This window comes from Mustela lutreola, chromosome 2, assembly GCF_030435805.1.
Source record: "Mustela lutreola isolate mMusLut2 chromosome 2, mMusLut2.pri, whole genome shotgun sequence".
Lineage (NCBI taxonomy): Eukaryota > Metazoa > Chordata > Mammalia > Carnivora > Mustelidae > Mustela > Mustela lutreola.
Genome location: NC_081291.1, coordinates 16,392,579 through 16,412,247, shown reverse-complemented (window position 1 = coordinate 16,412,247; position 19,669 = coordinate 16,392,579). Strand labels below are relative to the sequence as shown.

Here is a 19,669-nt window from a genome sequence, read left to right as displayed (position 1 = left end):
GCGTATTTTCTGGAAATGTCCGGTGAGTCATGGTTCTTAATGGGTTTCCCCGTGTTGGCTCTTCCAGTGTTTTTATCTTAGGATAAATCTGCTACCAAAACCTAGATTCGTCTGAATGTAACATGGTTCTGTTTATGTAATCATTCAAAAACCAAGATAATTTGCCGTAAAAAGTACTTAAAATCTTCACTGTGGGGTTCAATGGCAGCCCGTCTAATCCCAGATTGGAGCTCTGTTAGGTCTGGGCCAGTAGGGACAGTCATGTCCTAAAGGAAGCCCTTGGAAGCAGGCATGACCATTGTGAATTGGGGGCTACCCAGGGTTTGTCGTTCTCAGGGTATTTGTTCTCTAGCATTTTGGGGTTTTTTTTGTTCTGTTTTGTTTTTCCCAACTAACGTGCATTGGTCAAAAACACACGACCTCTCAACTCATAAAAAATACCCATTCTGATGTGTCTTAAATAACTCCAGGCTGAGTGTAGACCTAGGAGGCACGATCAGGGCTCAGCCCCTTCCCTCTCCACCCCTCCCCACGTCCTCAGCTCCCCCGTGGCCCCCGTGACATGTGGTCAGAGAAGCGCAGTATCAGAAGGGCACTGAATGGAAATGCCAACCCCAGTCGTGTTCTTTCCACCTTGTGGCACCATGTTATTCAGGTGTGTCCCGTGCTTGTTGCTTATTCTCCTGATTTCCTTAAAAGCCACCCCGGGGTCTCCTGGAAATGGTAGCCAAGCAATGGCTCTGTCCATACAATGGCCTTGGGGATGTCACCCTCCCCTTCACTGTAAGTGGTGTTTTTGCAGGAGGACCCATGTCGCTATGCTGGTCCCAGACAGACACTTACTTACCCCCAGCTGCCCATACATAGGACGGGTTAGCAAAGCCTGCGCGTTGCTGCCCGGTTTGTGCTCCCTCTACTGCTTGGACAGGGAGGAGAAGGAGGATGTGGCAGAGTCCAGGGCATCTGTGCCCCCTTTGGAAGCCACTCTTGGAAGCCCAGCGATGCCTCCTTGAGACCAAGTGTCAAAACCCAGTTCTCTGTGTCCCCCTCGAATAGTCCCCCTTGGAAATTCCACTGGACTGATTGGGACAAACCTGGGAAATAAGCTTGGCCAGAGAAGAGATTAAAAACCAGGTACCCCGAGACCCCTGGGTGGCTCAGTCAGTTAAGCATCTGCCTTTGGCTCAGGTCATGATCCTGGGGTCCTGGGATGGAGCCCTGAGTTGGGCTCCTTGCTCTTCTGGAAGTCTGCTTCTCCCTTTGTCTGCTGCTCACCCTGCTTGTGCTCACACACTCTCCCTCTCTTTCTCTGTCAAATAAATAAATTAATTAAACCTTAAAAAAAAAAAAAGCACCCAAAGAGAAGTGGGGGTGGGATAGGGTAACTGGGGGACGGGCATTAAGGAGACACTTGTGATGAGCTCTGAGCATTGTAGGCAAGTGATGAGTGGACTCTGGCCCTGAAACTAATAATACACTACATGTTAACTAACTTGAATTATTTTTTTATTTTTTAAATATTTTTAATATTTTAATTAATTTTAATTATTTTTTATTTTTTTAAAGAATTTATTTACTTGAGAGGGGGGAGCAGAGGGAGAGGGAGAGAGAGAATCCCAAGTGGACGGCCCCACCAAGCAGGGAGCCAGCCCCCTGCGGGCTTTGATCTCACCACCCTGAGATCATGACCTGAGCCGAAATCGAGAGTCAGATACTTAACTGGCTGAGTCACCCAGACGCCCTGCGTTAGCTTGAATTCATAAAAAGTGAAAAGAAAAAACAAAAACAAAAAACAAAACAAAACCTGCAATCCAGATGGCTTTAAAGTGTTTCAGAGATTTTATTTCCTTATCCTGATCTGTTCTTCACACTCTAATGTGGCTACGGGACCTCTCACGGGGCACTTCTAAAATACAGAAATGACAAAGAAAGTGACCAGTAATGAGTATTTTACACAATCGTCAAAAAGCACTTTTTCTGGTATATAAAACATTTCACAGGTGAGATAGAAGACACAAAGCAAAAGTGAGCTGCATTACTTTTTTTTTTTTTCCCCAGCCTCATCTCAGAATTGGAAGCCTTTGGACAGGTCAGCACTGTACAATAAGAAAAAGAAAAGCAGCGGGGAGGCAGATATCCTTCCAGCAAGCTCAGAAAAAAAGAGGCTCAATAAAACTAACTCGTTTTATAGGGAGGAGACGAAGCAGACCATCCCAGAAGCCACTCGGCAGAGTGCGCCCAAGACAGAGCCAGAGCCGGTTCTGCCAACTTGGGCTCTCGGGGTCTCCCCGCAGGCTGACCCACCCCTGTGACACGAGTGGACAAGCAGAGTCCTCGGGCAGGTCAACCCGGCAGGCAGGTGTGGAGTTACAGAAACCCTTCCAAGGTCAGCCGCATCAATGCTCCATTAGGTGGCAAAAAGCCGGGGGGGGGGGGTGTCTGCGGGACCAGTCTGCTGAAAACTGCAGCCATTGTAGCCAAGAGCCAAGCAACAGTCTCATTGGACAGCCAGTCAGTTTGGAAAACTCTGGCTTGGAAATTCTAACTAAAGTAATCGTCCAAATTTATCCCTTTCCGGGTTTGTCTTTATCCTCACTTCATTCTTCTTCTTCTTCATTGGTTTCCCTCCAGTTGCACGTAGTGCAGGTGTACCCCCGTATTTCTTGTAATTTCCGAAAAGGGCCATCCATGTCAGAGCGGAGACCCCTCAGTAGGAGAGAGCACCAGAGGTCGTCTCCAGCAGCATGGATGATAGCTTCACGCTTCCCTCTCTCCTCGTGAATGAGACCCACTGTGCCTGGCTGATGCAACCCAAGTTCTTCAGGGTCTTTATGAGATCCCGGCGGAATCTCTCGCCCACAAAGACGTAGAGGACGGGGTTCAGGCAACTGTGGAAGAAGGCGATGGTTTGAGTGACCTGGAAGCAGATGTCAATGTTGATGGAAATGGCACAGTCGGAAATGAACATGGTGTAGGCGTCGATGGTCTGCACCAACAGAATGCAGTTGTAGGGGAACTGAGACAGGACAAAGACCGTAAGGACCGTGATGGTCACCTTCAGGGCCTTGTGCTTGGAGGACTTCCTGGCTTGTAACAGAGTGTGAATGATGATGGTGTAACAGCACGCCATGACCACGAAAGGGAGGAAGAAGCCCAGGAGGACCTTCAGGGTCAAGACTGTGGACTTCACTCTGGTGCTCTGTTCGCTGGGGTAAACCATGGTACAGATGGTGATGTCCGATTGCTTCCTGAGTTGACTGTACAGGATTTCTGGGATGCAGAGCAGGGATGCCACTATCCAGACGGTGAGGCAAATCATTTTGCTGTACAGGAGCCTTTTCTGCCTCCAGGTCTGGGCTCTCATGGCCTGAGCAATGGCGATGTACCGGTCCACGCTGATGCACATGATCAACAGCACGCAGCTGTAGAAGTTCATCTTGTACAAGCTGTTGACCACATTGCACAGGAAGGGCTGGAACCGCCACTGGTCGGCAGCAGCGATGGCCCAGAAGGGAAGGGTGATGAGAAAGAGAAGGTCGGCGATTGCCAGATTCAAGAGGAACATGTCGGTCATGGTCTTGACCCGTGTGCAGTAGCAGTAGACAAGGATGACCAGACTGTTGCCCACGGCGCCCACGATGAACACAAGCCAGTACAAGGGGGGGAGGAAGTAGCTCGCAAACTGCCTGACGTGGCTTTTCTCACAGAAAGTGTTCTCAAAGTCATCATCCATGGTAGACGTGGAGGGGTAGCTGTAGTCGTCAGATATGTTAGAGAAGAAGGTCTGCAAGCAGATATCGGATACCGTTTGGTTAAGGACAAGCCTTTGGAAGATGGCGGGATGACAGAGGCATGGGCCACGTGGTCGTCCCCATCCCAAAAGTCTATGATGAGACAGAGACACGTGTGAGTGGAAAGCTGGCATTTCTGAGAGCATCTGTCTGGATCACCCGACAGATTTATATATCCAATGAATGTTATCGTGCGCTGAGGCTATGTCAGGAACTGTGTGCATGTGTTCACGCTAACACCGCAGCCGCCGCTGAGTCAGACATGGCTCCCGCTTGTGGAACCCACATCCTAGTGAGGGCACACACAAGCAAACCAACAGTGACAGGACATGTAGCAAGTGCTCAGAGCCCTTTAGGACCCATGATGGGCACAAAACTTTTATCAAACCCTGAATGATTCTGATTTCTCCTCTCCATTCCCTACACCCAAGGGGTCCTCAGAGGCTCCTAAACTTTTCCAAGACCAGATTCCTCTGAGTCTTCTGAAAGCTATGTAGCCTCTGCTCATGAAGCACCAACACACACACACACACACACACACACTCTCACATGCAAACTCACATCCATACCCTCTCCCATGCACACACATACATAAGCGCTGGTACAAGCAATGTCATTTTCAGGATTCTTTGCTCAAAATTTGGTAAGAATTTCAAGGCAGCAGAGCATGAAGTCAAGCAAATGGCCCTTCTAAGTATAGGCCCTGTACAGTTGTGCAGGTTCAGCACTCACATATCATTCTTTGGTCTCTCTAAAGGCTCTGTCCTGTTAGGCAAGAAGCCTAAGCTCACCATCACCAAGGGTTTTATTGTTTTGTGTTTTTTTTAAACCAAATTATGGATCGTCCCTCACCCTTGTTTGTCTCAATTTCAGAACAGACACAGAAGCAGGCACATCTAGTTAAAGATCATAAACACCCTTACGTGTTAATAAAATCACAAATAGCATTTTCCTCTCACTTCGCCACATACCCCCAAGCTCTTCTGGTTTTGCGTGTTTGCAGAGCCCTCTGTGCTGGCGTCAACGGCCCCTCCAGGGCACAGCTCAGCAGAGATCTCGCCCAGGGAAACCACGCAGAGAAATCGCTCCCCGCAGCAGTTTCCTTCCCACAAATCTCCTCCCACCCCCCACAAACAGGCAAGACGACAGTGTGTTTCAAGGAGCCCGAGGAATGTGGATGTACTCACTGTGAATTCTGTGGCCACCATGATGGATAAGATTCAAGCTCGCTTCTCCAAAGAGAGGACACAGATCAAAAAGAGGTCTGCCTTGCAAAAGAACGGCAATGAATACCTAAAGACGAAGACTGAATGTTAAATTCGTTTGTTCTTAAGAAAGAATCCCAAGCAGAAGTTAGAGTCCTCCTGACATTGATGTCAAACCAAATATTCTCGATTTCAAAATGACCTTGGTCGTTGACATAGGAATAAGAGAGACCGCTCCCCTGAGAGCCCTTTGGGGCCTTAACGTTTTACAGCACGTCCTTTTCACATTAGTTCTTTTTCTCTTGATGTAACTTCGTAATCATGCTCTGTTTTGCTAAATGTTCCACCCTTATTTTATCAACCAGGGGGCTCCTGAAGATCACGGGAGGGAGGTCAACTTGAGAACCATCTGGGCCCAGACTCTGCGGGATAACCAGGTGGCAAGGACACAGGAGACAAAGGCTGGGTCCTTCCCCCAAAGAGGTTCAGAGCCCTAGCACCAGCCTACATGCTCTATTTACAAACCCAGGATAAGGAAACGGGCCCTATTTTCTCCGTCTCCTGACTCCAGCAGGAAAAGGAGATCCCAGGGTTTGTTTAGCAAAGAAAACGTAGTTAGTTCCCTAACACAAAGGGCCTCCAAGCTGACTTAAATAAATCTTGGCTGTTGTTCGCATGTGCTCTGAAGCTCTGTAAACCTACCCTGATATGACTCAGGGAAGAGCAGCTTGCCTCTCTTCAAGGAAGGATCTCTCTACCTGAGCCAGGCATTTCTCTGTACGCCTTACGCGAATATATTCCAAAGAACCATGTCCAGCGTCACACCCTAAGTTTCTAGAAGGAAACAATTCCCCTTCATAGATCCAACCCTATCCTGTTGGTTTCCTTTCCATAACACAACATCGTGACTCAGCCTCCTTTTCTGAAAGTATAGTGGTTTTCAGTACCTGACGTGTGATGCAACCACTTTGGAAAATCGTTTGTCAGGTTCTTAAAAAGTTAAACAAACGCTTACCGTGTGATCTAACCATCAAATAACCATGTACTTACCTAAGAAAAATGCAAGCATGTGGCCACAAAAGACTGATATACACACTAGTAGCTTTATTTATAAGAGCCGTTACTGGAAACAACCCAAATGTCCGTCAAGTCTCGGGAAGGGATAAGCGAAAAACATTGGCGTGGCCACACAATGGAATCAGAATGAATAACGGATATACACAGCAACACGGATGGCTCTCAAAATAATGAGGCTGAGTAAAGAAGCCAGACCAAGGCAGCACATACTTTGTGATTCACTTACATGAAATTCTAGAAAATGCAAAGCAATCTATCGTGAAAGAACTCAGACCAGTGATTTTCTGGTAAGAGAGAGAAGAGGCAGGAGAGAGCGTGGGAGTGGGAGGTGCAAAGGCACACAAGGAAGCCTTTTGGGGTGATGGAGATGTTCGCTGTGCTCATCGTGGGAAGGTTTCGTGGGCATATACATAAGTCAGGACTTACATTCTGTACTTGGAATACGTGCCGTTTCTTTGTAGTTGGACCCCAAAACAGTGGTTCAACTGAAGAAAGGAAAAACAGTGAAAACTTTCTGGTTTTCTTCCCTCCCCAGAGTCCTCTCCTGCCTTTAGCAAGCGAGGAGGAAGGTGGCACAAACTGAGCCACCCAGGCGCCCCCTCTTTTTGTTTATGAATCATGCCCTTAAGAAGGAAAATCTCTCTCTCTCTTTTTTTTTTTAAATGCCCAGTTAAGTGTGGAAATTCCCAACTCAGCTCATGTAATTCTATTATAGGTTGGGAAACAGGAAGATGGGGTTTTTGAGACATTAGCCAGAAAACACTTTATATATTTCTAGTACAGGGTTCCTTTCTACCTGCATAAGAAGACTGAATGTTGGGCACCTGGGTGGCTCAGTTGGTTAAGTGACTGCTTTCATCTCAAGTCATGATCCTGGAGTCCCGGGATCAAGTCCTGCATCAGGCTCCCAGCTCCACAGGGAGTCTGCTTCTCCCTCTGACTTTCTCCTTGCTTCATGCTCTCTCTCACTGTCTCTCTCTCAAATAAATAAATAAAATATTTTTAAAAAGAAGAAGAAGACTGGATGTTAAGAAATAATATGGAAGAAAATAAACTCCCCAGGGGAAAAAAAAGTCCCATAAAGAAGAAAGAATGGCATTGGTTATAATTAGTTATAGCTAGTTAGTGGGGAGTATAAATCACGTGTCCCCATGCTCTCCAGCCTTTAAGGGCCAGCAAAAAAATGTCACCTCCTCGGTGAAGCCCTCTGAGGTTTCTCTGGTGACGGAGACAGAATGGTTGATATTTGCACCCCTCCTGCCCTCTTGCCCTTGCCCTGCACAACATTTTCAGAGGATAGAGCTATCTCTTGTCAAAATTTACAAGGCACAACAGCTCTGACTCCGCCCTTGACCCTGGAAACATGCCCTATTGTTATTCTCACAAAAGAACATAAAGATACACCTTGAGAGATGTGAGAAACAACCTTAACAACCAGCAGTTGGTAATGTTTTGATCCGTCCTTCAATAACACTCAAATAGTCCATAACTAGAATGCACTAGACCTCACACTGATAAAGAGAGGTCACTAAGAGTATTAGGTAGCAATACAAAAGAGAAGACTACATTGCAAGATCTTTTTTTTTTTTTTAAATATATGTAACAGTTACACACTTCAGTGCTTATCAGTACTGAAACATTTTCTGGAAGGAGATTGAACAATCATGACCAGTGGAAAGTGAGACTTTCTTTTTTTCCCTTCAGGTTTTGTAAACTATTTAAATATTTTACTTTGTGCATGAAATTTTATTTTAGGAACTATTGTAAAAATAACCTGTCACCTTTTTTTTTTTTTTTTTTAAAGAAGCCCCAGTGTGCTTCCGTTCCCTACACCATACACCTGTTAGCCAAGCTCGGCCCCAGAAGGCCCTCACGGCCCTCTCCGTTTGGCCTGGAAGGTAGCCCCAATTAGTAGTTAAAAGTAATTAAATTCTCTGGGACACCTGGGTGGCTCAGTGGGCTAAAGCCTCTGCCTTCGGCTCAGGTCATGATCCCAGAGTCCTGGGATCGAGCCCCGCATCGGGCTCTCTGCTCCGCGGGGAGCCTACTTCCTCCTCTCTGTCTGCCTGCCTCTCTACCTACTTGCGATCTCTTCCTCTCTCTGTCAAATAAATAAAATCTTTTTTTAAAAAAAGTAATTAAATTCTCCATGGCTACTTTTTACAACTTTGAGCTCCTACAGGAGCATTTTGGGAAGGCTTATCTTGCCGCCTCTCAATGTGTTTCGGGCTCATGGAAAATTTGGGGAGAGCCAAAAAGTGTAGAATCGAAGCATAGTCCTCCCTAGAGCCACCGTCAAAAGACACTGCCGAGGGCCCTTGAGCTAGAATTCCCCTCTCCCATCAGAATACTCTTGGGAGATTTTACTGCACCAATCGCAAAATCTCCAGGCTCGCTTTCATTTTCTTGTCACCCCTGAGAAGGAGGCAAACACCCACATATAACAAAACATACTGAAAGCGGGCCCCTCTCGGGTCTGCTGGGAGGGCCCCAGCTTCTGGCTCAGCACTGCCTCAGTCTCTCCTCACCGTGCTCAGGATGGCCTCATTATGGAGCTACAACTGCTCAAATCTGAAAGGCCTGGCCGCATCCTGCAGCATAATGGGTGCGGTGAAGGGAAGCACGACAGACCCCCAAATGTCCCTGGATCCATCTCTTTCTGCATGTGGGACCTTAGCAAGAAGGGCCATGTCCTCACCGAGCCTAGATTTCCTTGGCTTGCAAGGGTTTGTGGCAAGGAGCGAGTGCAATGCTCTTTGCAGAATGCAGAGGGCTACGGGAGAAGGAGGGAACATTCTTCGTCCTCCAGCTACTCCTTCAATGTGTCTTGACACCGGATACAATGGATGCACCTCTCCCACTTAAACACCGTGTGAGACCTGATCCATGTCCTCAAGAAGCTGACATTCAAGTACAATGGATATGTCATCGCAGCAAATACCAGCAATGCTAAGTGCTACCAGTCGGTTTGGGAATCAGGAGGAGGAAGTCATGACTCCAGCGTGGGAGAAACCCAGGAGGGCTTCTTCGAGGAGGTGACATTTTTTTGCTGATTCTTGAAGGCTGGAAAGGATCAGGATGTGCAATGAGGGGAGAGAACATTGCTCGAGGGCAGGGAAAGGTATGCACAAAGGCGTGAAAGTCAGAAAACAGATGTGTACAGGAGCTTTGATGGTAGTAGAAAGAACGGAGAGCTGTTAATTTACTAAAAAATATAATAATAATAATAAGGGAAAAAAAGTAACTCTGAGAAAAGTTAGGCTGGCATCCATTACCATCCAACCGTTATTTTTCTGTTCTCAGCTGTCCTTAAGTAATTGACGTGAAAATCATCCTGGAGGGGCTCCTGGCTGGTTAACTCAGTAGAATACTGGGACACTTGATCTCCGGGTCATGAGTTCAACCCCCGTGTTGGGTGTAGAGTTTGCTTGAGAAAAACATCACTATGGAGCCCCAGCCTCCCTGGTCAACCATTGTCGGTGAGCTGGATACAGACACTAATGTGAGTCAGGAATGTGGGTGTTGCTCTGATTTTTGTTCACTTTGCTACACCGAGATTGAATCATTGCTTGCATTTTTTGGTAGGCCTGGAAGCAGGGTCTACCGGGCCGTCTGCAGGCCAAGCCTGGGTCGGGTGCCCACCCCTGCCCTGTTGTGGGTGCCACGCTGAGCAACCTATGAGCCCAGAGTCCTGGTGGGAAGTTTCAGAGCAGACAGATATGGAGAAAAGAGGCAGCTAGCCCCAGGGGCTTATTCAGCAGGGGGAGGAGGAGACGGGCTCCAGCAGGCTAGCAGCTGCCCCCAACGTCCAGCTCTGGGCTTGGCGACAGCTCACCTGCCACACTGGCCAGCTACAGAGCCTTGGCTTCCGGGAAACTGGAGAGGGTGCATAGGTTGTAAAGGACAAAGCCATAGTCACTGAGGAGTCCTTAAAAATAAAGGAGCTTTTGGGGTGCCTGAGTGGCTCAGTGGGTTAAAGCCTCTGCCTTCAGCTCAGGTCATGGTCTCAGGGTCCTGGAATCGAGTCCCACATCAGGCTCTCTGCTTGGCAGGGAGCCTGCTTCCCCCTCTCTCTCTGCCTGCCTCTCTGCCTACTTGTGGTCTCTCTGTCAAATAAATAAATAAAATCTTTTTTTTTTTTTTAAGATTTTTATTTATTTATTTAACAGACAGAGATCACAAGTAGGCAGAGAAGCAGGCAGAGAGAGAGGAGGAAGCAGGCTCCCAGCTGAGCAGAGAGCCCGATGCGGGCCTCGATCCCAGGACCCTGGGATCATGACCTGAGCCGAAGGCAGAGGCTTTAACCCACTGAGCCACCCAGGTGCCCTAAATAAATAAAATCTTAAAAAAAAAAAAAAAGGAGCTTTGCTTTTTTCTGATTCTAAAGGAGATTTTGCACATTTCATAACATACAAGCAGTAACAACAGCAACCCTAGAGCAAATCAAGACGATGACGACGATTAAAACTGCTCCAACAGCCCTTTCTTGGGTTGGCTCTTGGTCACTCCCTGAGATGTATCCTTTTAGACATTTTCTCTGCAACATAACCTCACACACGCGCACATACCCACACACACACATAGACACACACAATGGGAAGGGAATCAGGCTGCACAAACCATTATTGACCCGGCTTTCTAGTTAACACTCTTTCCCAGCCCACTTTTGCCAATTAACGTAGAGCTGTCATCAGACTTGACAGCTGTGGGGTGTTCCATCGTCCGGCTACACCATAGTTCACTTAACCAGTCACATCCTGGTGCAAACTTTACTTGTTTCTAATTTCTTGCTGCTACAGAGAATGCCGCCCCGGACATCTTTCCATGGGGCAGACTCTTGGACCCAAGGCCTGTCTGGGGGCTTTACTTTCCTAGTCCTGACCCTCTTTTTGTCACCTGTCCCGAGTGCTGGCTTCTCCCCCCTGTAAGGTACAAATCACAGAACAGACTGCCTTGAATCTTTACCTCCCATGTGTGGGTGGGAAGGTATCTTATTACTCATCCTTGAAGCCTGGGCAAGCCACTACCTGATTCACCTTTGCCTCCCTGGAAGCTTCTAGCAAAGTGTCTGGCACTCATGAACACTGGACAGATAAGCAAAAGCCATCGAGGCAATGCACAGGGGAGGGCACGGGAGACCTGGGAACGTGCAGAGGAGAAAGGTGATACTCACTGCGGAGGGCAGCGGGCGAGGCTCCAGGAGAAGCTGGCCCCACCAGCTCCGTGTAGAGGAAGAAGGCTAGTCTGCTCTCTGCCTGGGATGAGGGACAAGGCTTCTGTGGGTTCTGTGCAGGCAACTTTGCAAAAACACTATAAAGGAAGTCAGCTACCCCCGGCCTGTGTTGTCACGGGTGGGGTGACCCAGGAGGGTGGGGACGGGGAGTCACCAGCTGTAGCTCCAGCAATCAGCAGACCTGATGATTTGCAACCAGAAGTGAAAAACCAAGAACTGCTGGGCTAAGGGAAACCATCTTTTCTGAAGACTTGTCTATGGACGGCAGAGGCTAAGAACACAGTCTTTTCCTAGACAGCACAACTACTTGCAGGGGAAGGGGAGAAAGAGGTGCTGTTGAGGGAGGGTGCTCAGCCTCGCCAGCTTGCTGGGCTGGGGCAGGGGACGGGGTCTGGCCACACCTGCCGGGGACCAGCACCCCTGCACGGCACATCACCGCATCACCCTTTCTGGCCTTGACAGCTTGACCCAAACCCACAGAGCCCTCCCACTGGACACAGACACAGTGGCTACTGGCCACAGGGACCTTCTCAAAATCAAACTAATTGAAATGTAACTAGTTCCTTGGTTGCAGCAGCCCCACTGGAAAAGCTCAATGGCCCCGCGGGCTAGTGGCTTCTGCAACAGGCAGCACAGGTCTCTGAAAATCCTTCTGAATGACGCTGCTTTAGAAAGTCATGCGTGTGATGCCTGTCTAGGAAGCCAGGGAGCATTGGGGGGGGGGGGGGCGTGTCACAGACCCCTTAAAGTTGGGGTCAGATACTGTAAGCTTTCATTTCGATGTGACCACCCTCCATCAGATACACGGACACCGACAACAACGTTTCATCTGATTAACAATGGCTGTTTTGATGATGTTTTTGTAAAAGCCTAAACATACGAAATGGTATGTTCTTAATGAGGCCTACAGATGAAGTTCTCCAGCCCCCAGCTCTGGTAGGCCTTCGATCACGACGTGGTGGTCCCCTTCCCAGGTCCCAGGGTCAGGGGCTGTGCCTGGCAATGGAGGGGCGTGTGGGGGGATAATCGTGGAGAAGAAGCTACAGCCGGTAACCTCGGCTAACAGAGGAAAGACCCAAGTCAGTTCCTTGCTGTCATTACAAAGACCTCTCTTTTATCTTTGTTCTGGGGGGAAATCACAGCAGCACTCTCGTGGAGACAGGTTTCCTCTTTCCAGTACATTGTTCATCCCGTGGGTTCACCGGAACGGCAGGGTGGTTGTCCCCTGATGCTCGACCCATCGGTCACCGTCCGTTCACACAGAGCACCGTGAGGCATCAGCAGCTCGGCCGACTGTCTCCATGGGAAAGGCCAACAAGCAGCATGTACAAAAGTTACAGAATGAGCAGTAAGAATGAAAGCACTGGTTGATTCAGCAGCCTTGAGGGGGCCGTGAATTCCCTGCTCTCGGCCCAGAGTCGTTGAGTATTGGTGTCTAAAACAGTACCCTAGCCAGGGGCTCTGGCCTTTCATTTCTCCCTCCACATTGGCAATTCTGAACAGAAAAAAAAGAAGGAGCAATAGAGAGGAGAGATGCTCTCTGAACTGGTTTTTGGCCGTCCTCGGGCCAGCGGGGAGCTGTGGACCTGCTTCTGCCCCCCCCCCACCCCACCCCGGGGCTGGCCTGGGGCCTAGGAACGCTTTCAAGATGCTAAGACACGTGCTATGGGTGCGGGAGCCCCCAGCCAGGAAGACGCTCGGCTCCCACCTCTTCGGGACTCAAGCCATCACCTCACCAGGTAAGGGCATCCCCGGGAGTGGGATGAAGCTGGCAGGAGTTAGGGAGGGGAGTCAGGGAAGAAGAGAAGGATAAATGCACTGTCGTGGGGTGATGTCTTCCGCTGTGTGGTCCCTCGTGGTCCCAGTGAAGTAGGGACGCTCAGGCGGCACCAAGTTCTAGAACACCCGAACCCCCTCCCTGGGGATGCGGAGAGGAAGCTCGAGTCTGGAGAGGCAGGGAGACATGAAGAAGGGAAAAATGATTTTCTCCAAGGAGCCAAGAGCAACGTGATTCCTTTCGCTGTGGTGCAGTGTGGGTTCATTCCTCCCGGGGAGGACCCCCGACTTCTGTCCCTTGCCATGTGTCTCCGTGTGCAGGTGGAAGTCAGAGTTGGATGTTTATGAGGTTATAGGCGTCCTCTGACAGAGGGCATGTCTCTCTTTGTGTTCTCACATGTGACGAAGGAGAGTTCTAGAGGGCAGGGCAGTATGTGTGCCTGTCCCCCGGCGCCAGGGCCGACTGAGGGAGCCCCTGGGGCACGGATCCTGCTGCCCACAAGCTCTGCTGCCTGCAGCAGAGGAAGGACCCACATACCTCATTGCAGGGGCCAGTGGGAGAGCCACTTCTGGGTTCCCTCCTGTCGATCGCCCCCCCCACTTCCACGTGTCCAACACAGTCTCTAGCAGAGAGGAAATGCGTTTTGCTTGCATCCTCTGCTTCCCAGATTCTCCGTGCTTAAACTGGAGTCTTAATCCTGACTCCTTCCCGAGCCTTCCAGACAGAGTGGGACAGTTGTATTCCAAAAGCCCGGTGAGGTCTTTGGAGGCAAGCTTGCTAGATCTCTCCTTATCATCGACCAAGGAAAGCCCCACTAACTTGGGAAACCCTAAGCATCTCGAAGGGGTATGGTGGTGAGGGTCTGATCATTGCATGTATAAGGAGCCTCAGGGCAAACTTCCAAGGGACAAAGTTGGTGATGACCCCTCTTTGTCCACTCATTCCATGAGGACAGGGACCGTGGGGTCTTGGCCACGGTTGCCTCCCAGCACCCCATTCTAGGAGGTCACAAATCGTCTTCTAACTACATTAATGGGAAAGACACACCTCCCGTCAGCGCTGGGGCTCCAGGATAGTGCCATCCAACAACAGAGCTTTTCTACAGGGGTGGAAATGTTCTCTATCTGTACGGTTCAGTGGGCAGCCGCCAGCCACAGGGGGCGGATGAGGACCTAAACCGTAGTTCGTGGGACTGAGAAACTGATTTATTATATGGTATTTGTTGTCTTGCAACTGGTTTCAATTCACATGTAAATAACTACAGGTGGCTAGGGGCCACAGAGTGACCCACACAGGTCTATGTTTAGCTAGTATCTGTACCTTAGAATGGCTCATTCTGCTACAAGCTGGGGCAGCCGACCCAGGGCAGAGCCACTCTCCCCTCCCTGACCTCAGAGGGGCTTGAAGAAAGTGGAGGTCCCTCCTACCACAGCAGGCTTAAATCCAGCACAGGCTTGTGTCCCACTGGTTTTCCAGGACACCTGTAGATTCTTTATGTTGCTGATGTTTGGAGACAGAGAGAGGAAGAGAGAGAGATGGCAGGCAGGAGTAGGGGACCCAGCAGCAGAAGCAAGGAGAGGAATGGGAGGGACACGGGACCCACAGGAGCCGGCACATGATGGGCTGTTGCAGGAGCGGGGGCAGCAAGATCATTCGGAGGCTCTGGAGGCCCGGGGGCAGCTTTCTTAGAGGGGGCGAGTGAGAGGACGTGTCGGTTTCAGCAGATAGGGGATGCATGGGGCGTCCATGTCCGCAGCAGAAGTATGGATGCTCAAGGGCAGGTCATGGGTTCTCGGTGCAGCTGCCAAGCTCTTGCAGGACACCAGCTACGTAGAAGAGAAATAAAGGTCATCCACACCCCCCTGAGATTCAGTGCACATAGCACATGGATCGTGAGAGCAGCTGCGGGCTTGGCGATTTTATTTGCTCCATCTATGAAAGATAGATTCTCCCCTCCCAACCCTGCCCCTCTCTGTCTCCTCGAAGATCTCACGGCAATCCTTCATCCAACACGGACTGGTCCGGTTCCGACGACCTGCCGGCTCTGATCGCAGAGGTAGGGATGGAGCAGGAAAGAAGACAGACCGTAGCGACGGAGAGACCTCTTGACACTGGGTGGTTAGGAAGAGCTCACTAAGGAGGTGACTTTTTTTTTTTTTAAGATTTTATTTGAATTTCCCTGATGGCGAGTGACGTTGCACATTTTTACATGTGTGTGTTGGCCATTCATATGTGTTCTTTGGAGAAGTGTCTGTTCATGTCTTCTGCCCACTTTTTTTTTTAAGATTTTATTTATTTATTTATTTATTTGACAGAAAGAGAGATCACAAGTAGGCAGAGAGCGGGGGGGGGGGGCAGGGTCCCCGCTGAGCAGAGAGCCCAATGTGGGGCTCGATCCCAGGACCCTGAGATCACGACCTGAGATGAAGACGGAGGCTTAACCCACTGAGCCACCCAGGTGCCCCTTCTGCCCACTTTTTGACTGGATTATTTCTTTTTGGGTGTTGAGTTTGACAAGTTCTTTATAGATCTTGGATACCAGTCCTTTATCTGAAGTGTTATTTGCAAACATCTTCTCCCATTCCGTGAGTTGCCTCTTTTCTTTGTTTTGTTGACTGTTTCCTTTTCACCATCATGAGCCATCAGGGAGATTCAAATCAAAACCACACTGAGATACCACCTTAAGCCAGTTAGAATGGCAAAAATGAACAAGGCAGGAAACAACGTGTGTTGGTGAGGGTGCGGAGAAAGGGGAAACCCTCTCACACTGTTGGTAGGAACGCCAGCTGGTGCAGCCACTCTGGAAAACAATGCAGAGGCTCCTCGAAAAGTTAAAAATAGAGCTACCCTATGACCCAGGAATTGCACTACTGGGTATTTACCCCAAATATACACATGTCGTGAAAAGAAGGGGCAGAAGCACCCCAATGTTCATAGCAGCAATGTCCACAATTGCCAAACTGTGGAAAGAGCCAAGATGCCCTTCAACAGACGAATGGATAAAGAAGATGTGGTTCATATATACAATGGAATATAATTCAGCCATCAGAAAGGATGAATACCTATAATTTACACCGACATGGATGGAACTGGAGGGGATTATGAAAAATGAAATAAGCCAGAGAAAGAGAATCATCATATGGTTTCACTCACATGTAGAACATCAGGAATAGTATGGAGGACATTAAGAGACGGAAGGGAAAAATGAAGGGGGTGTGGAATCAGGGAGACAAACCTCGAGAGACATGGACTCGACTCCAGGAATTAGAGTGAAGGTTTCAGAGGGGAAGGGGGTGGAGGGATGGGTCAGCCTGGTGATGGGTATTGAGGAGGGCACGGATTGCATGGAGCTCTGGATATTATATGCAAACAGTGAATCTTGGAACACTGCATCAAAAATGAATGGTAGACCGTCTGGTGACTAACATAACATAATAAAATAAAATAAAAATAAATAAATAAAACTCCTCTAAGACAGGTTAAAAAAAAGATTTTATTTATTTATTTGAGAGAGAGAAAGAGGGAGAGAGAGAGCACAAGCAGGAGGGAGGGGCAGAGGGAGAGGGAGAAACGGGCTTCCTGCAGGGAGCCCAATGTGGGGCTTGATCCCAGGACCCTGAGATCATGACCTAAGCCGAAGGCAGACGCTTAACCGACTGAGCCATCCAGGTGCCCAGGAGGTGTCATTTAAGATCCGAATCCCAAGACCTTCCCACGAAAGTGAAGATTGCGATGACCATTCCCAGCAGGGGGAACAAGTGGCAGGAAGAACCTGAGGGGTCGAAGGGTGAGAGGACCAGCCTGCTGGGGGATGGAGAGGTGTGAGGGGCAGCCAGAGAAACGGGAAGTGCCCGACCGTGTGGGGACTTGAGGCCAGAGGCTGTCGTTTTGATCTGATGCCAGGCGTGATGGAAAGTCCCCAGAGGGATTCATGTAAGCAACATGACATGACTGAGGTTCTACTTCTAATAAATCATGGGCTGCCACATGGGAAACTTCAGGAGAAACAATAAAACCAGGTTTCTGGGCAGGCTTGCAGCATGAGTTCCCACTGGCCAGAAGCCTTCGAGCTTCCCCCTTCCCTGGGCCACCACAGGCAGGAGCCAGAGCTGGGCTCTGTCAACGCTCTCCCCCTCCCACTTCCACCTCTGGGAGGCGTCGGGTGAATTCAAAGTGCTCACCTCCTCCCTCCCTTCCTCCCCACACCCCAGACGGAGGGAGGGCCCCTGCTAACTGCTGGGGAATCTTGGAAGTGAACCATGACCGTGATATAGTCCAACGCACTAACAGGATTTACACAGAGTTCCCACACATTCCGGTGCCCGCGCAGAAGCAACCCCCACCACGATGAGAAGCCTGCACCCCGCGATACATTTGCTACAATCAGTGAACCTACACGGACACATTCTTATCCCCCAAAGTCCATGGTTCACCTTAGGGTTCACTCCTGGTGTAGCACTCACGATGCGTTTGGACAAATGCAGACTGTAATGACGTGTAGGCACCATTGTCTCATCCTACAGAATCGTTTGCTGTCCTAAAAATCCTCTCTGCTGGGGCGCCTGGGTGGCTCAGTGGGTTAAAGCTTCTGCCTTCGGCTCGGGTCATGATCTCAGAGTCCTGGGATCGAGTCCCACATCGGGCTCTCTGCTTGGCAGGGAGCCTGCTTCCTCCTCTCTCTCTCTCTGCCTGCCTCTCTGCCTACTTGTGATCTCTCTCTGTCAAATAAATAAATAATAAAAATCTTTAAAAAAAAATCCTCTCTGCACCCCCCCCACCCCGCCCCCCAGTTCATCCCTTCCTCCCCCACCCCCAACCCCTGGCAATCCCTTTTATTGTTTCCATTGTTTGTCTCCCCCTCCCCCCAACCCCCACCCTCCATCCCTCCCACCCCCCCCCCACTCCCCTGCTGTCTAGTCCTATGGTTGGAACCCTACCAGGTGTAGACTTTTCAGATTGGCTTCTCTCACTTAGTAAAATACATTAAAGTTTCCTTCCTGCCTTTTCAGGGCTGGATGGCTCTTTTTTTTTTCTTTTTCTTTTTTAGCACTGAAAACTATTCCACTGTCTGGATGGACCATCGCTCATTTATCCACTCACCTATTAAACGACATCTTGGTTGCTTCCAAGTTTGGGCAATTATGAGAAAGGCTGTTATAAACATCCATGTGCAGGTTTTTATGTGGGCGAAAGTGTTCAGCTCCTTTGGGTCAATACCAAGGAGCTCCATTGCTCCGTCGGGAGGTAAGAATATGTTTAGTTGAGTTTTTTCAAAAAGTCACCAAACTGTCTTCTGGAACAGCTGTACCACTTCGCATTCCCAGCAGCGCTGAATAGGTGGTCTCATCCCCCCAACAGACTAACCAGCACCCGGTGCCACCCATGTCCCAGATCTTGTCCGCTCTCGTAGGTGCATAGTGATACCTTGTTGCTTAAATTTGCATTTTCCTGATGACATATGACACAGAGCATCTTCTCATAGGCTTATTTGCCATCTGTCTCTCTTTTTCAGGTTAAGTGTCCTGTGTATATTTTGGGGTCATAGTCCTTTACTAGCTGGATCTTTGGCAAACACTTCCTCCCAGGTTGTGGCTTATTTTCTTTCTCTCGGCATCGTGTTTTGCAGAGTAGGAGTTGGTAACTTGAGTCAGTTTCCAGCTCTCGGATGCTTTCTTTCACAGTTTGGGTCTTTGGTGTTGTGTCTAAAAAGTCATCACCATGCTCAAGGTCACCTGGGTTTACTCTTGTGTTGCCTTCTAGGAGTTCCAGAGTTCTGCATTTTACATTTTGATCTGTGATCCATTTTGAGTTCATTTTTGTTAAAGGTGCAAGGTCTGGGTCTAGACTTGTTCATTCATCTTGTTTTGCACATGGATGCCCAGAGGTTGTTCTAGGAAAGATTGTCTCTGCTCCGTTGGATCTCCTTTGCCAAAGATGACTGTATTGATGGGGGTCAATCACCAACCAGGCTCTCTATTCTGTTCCATTGATCTCTTTGCATATTCTTTTCACCAATATCACACCGTCTTGATGACCGGCAGGCTTTATATACAGGGGGCCTTTTTGGTGACCCTAAAAATGAGACTATTAAACTTTTCAGTCTTCTTTTCCTGTAAGAAATGTAAACAAAAATGGACCCCCACCCCACAACTTCATCCTATCCCTTGTCCTCCCCACGATGCGGACCCTCGCCCTGGGCCTGACCCCATGCCGCACTGATACTTGATAATTTTTTTTTTTCACAAGCTGAAAGTTCAAAATGGCTGTTGTTTTTAAAAAGTCAGAAAATTTCCACGGCATTAAAATAGCTGTGTCAAAATGTCCTCAGTTTCAAAATGGCCACATCAAAACAAGCACATCAGAGGCTCACGTCCCTATAATGGGGCCCAAAGTAGAGCTTCTTGGGGGGTTGGGGGAGGGGCAGTTGACCCCCGAGACCTCCGGGCTCCTGTTTCCTTCTCGGCCGCACACCGGGCCCAGCACACAGGGGCCGACTCAGCTTCTACCAGCCGGATGCAGGGAATCACGAATTAAGATGCCATCCCGGGCCTCAGATTGCTCACAGGGTCCCATCTAAGAAATAATC

General features: G+C 49.1%; 1 protein-coding gene across 3 annotated transcripts; it reads right to left on the bottom strand.

The window, feature by feature from the left end:
* Positions 1 to 1,816: 1,816 nt before the first annotated feature.
* CCR9 (C-C motif chemokine receptor 9) lies at positions 1,817 to 11,376 on the bottom strand. Of its 3 annotated transcripts, none has more exons than XM_059160684.1 (3): positions 11,247 to 11,376; positions 4,979 to 5,084; positions 1,817 to 3,784 (listed from the first exon to the last, which is right to left on the bottom strand). In XM_059160684.1, the coding sequence occupies exons 2-3, from the start codon at positions 4,997 to 4,999 to the stop codon at positions 2,708 to 2,710; spliced, it is 1,098 nt and encodes a 365-aa protein (XP_059016667.1). In that variant the 5' UTR covers positions 5,000 to 5,084; positions 11,247 to 11,376; the 3' UTR covers positions 1,817 to 2,707. The 3 variants fall into 3 exon arrangements, with proteins under 3 accessions (XP_059016667.1, XP_059016669.1, XP_059016668.1); XM_059160686.1 differs by lacking the exon at positions 11,247 to 11,376 and adding an exon at positions 5,199 to 5,527; XM_059160685.1 differs by lacking the exon at positions 11,247 to 11,376 and having other exon boundaries at positions 4,979 to 5,527.
* Positions 11,377 to 19,669: the final 8,293 nt, after the last annotated feature.

Excerpts from the sequence above, each read along its gene's own strand:
- CCR9 (XM_059160684.1), bottom strand. The coding sequence starts at position 4,999 with ATGGTGGCCACAGAATTCACA. Across the intron at positions 3,785-4,978 it reads TGGTGGCCACAGAATTCACA|ACCTTCTTCTCTAACATATC; the intron begins GTGAGTACATCC and ends ATCTGCTTGCAG.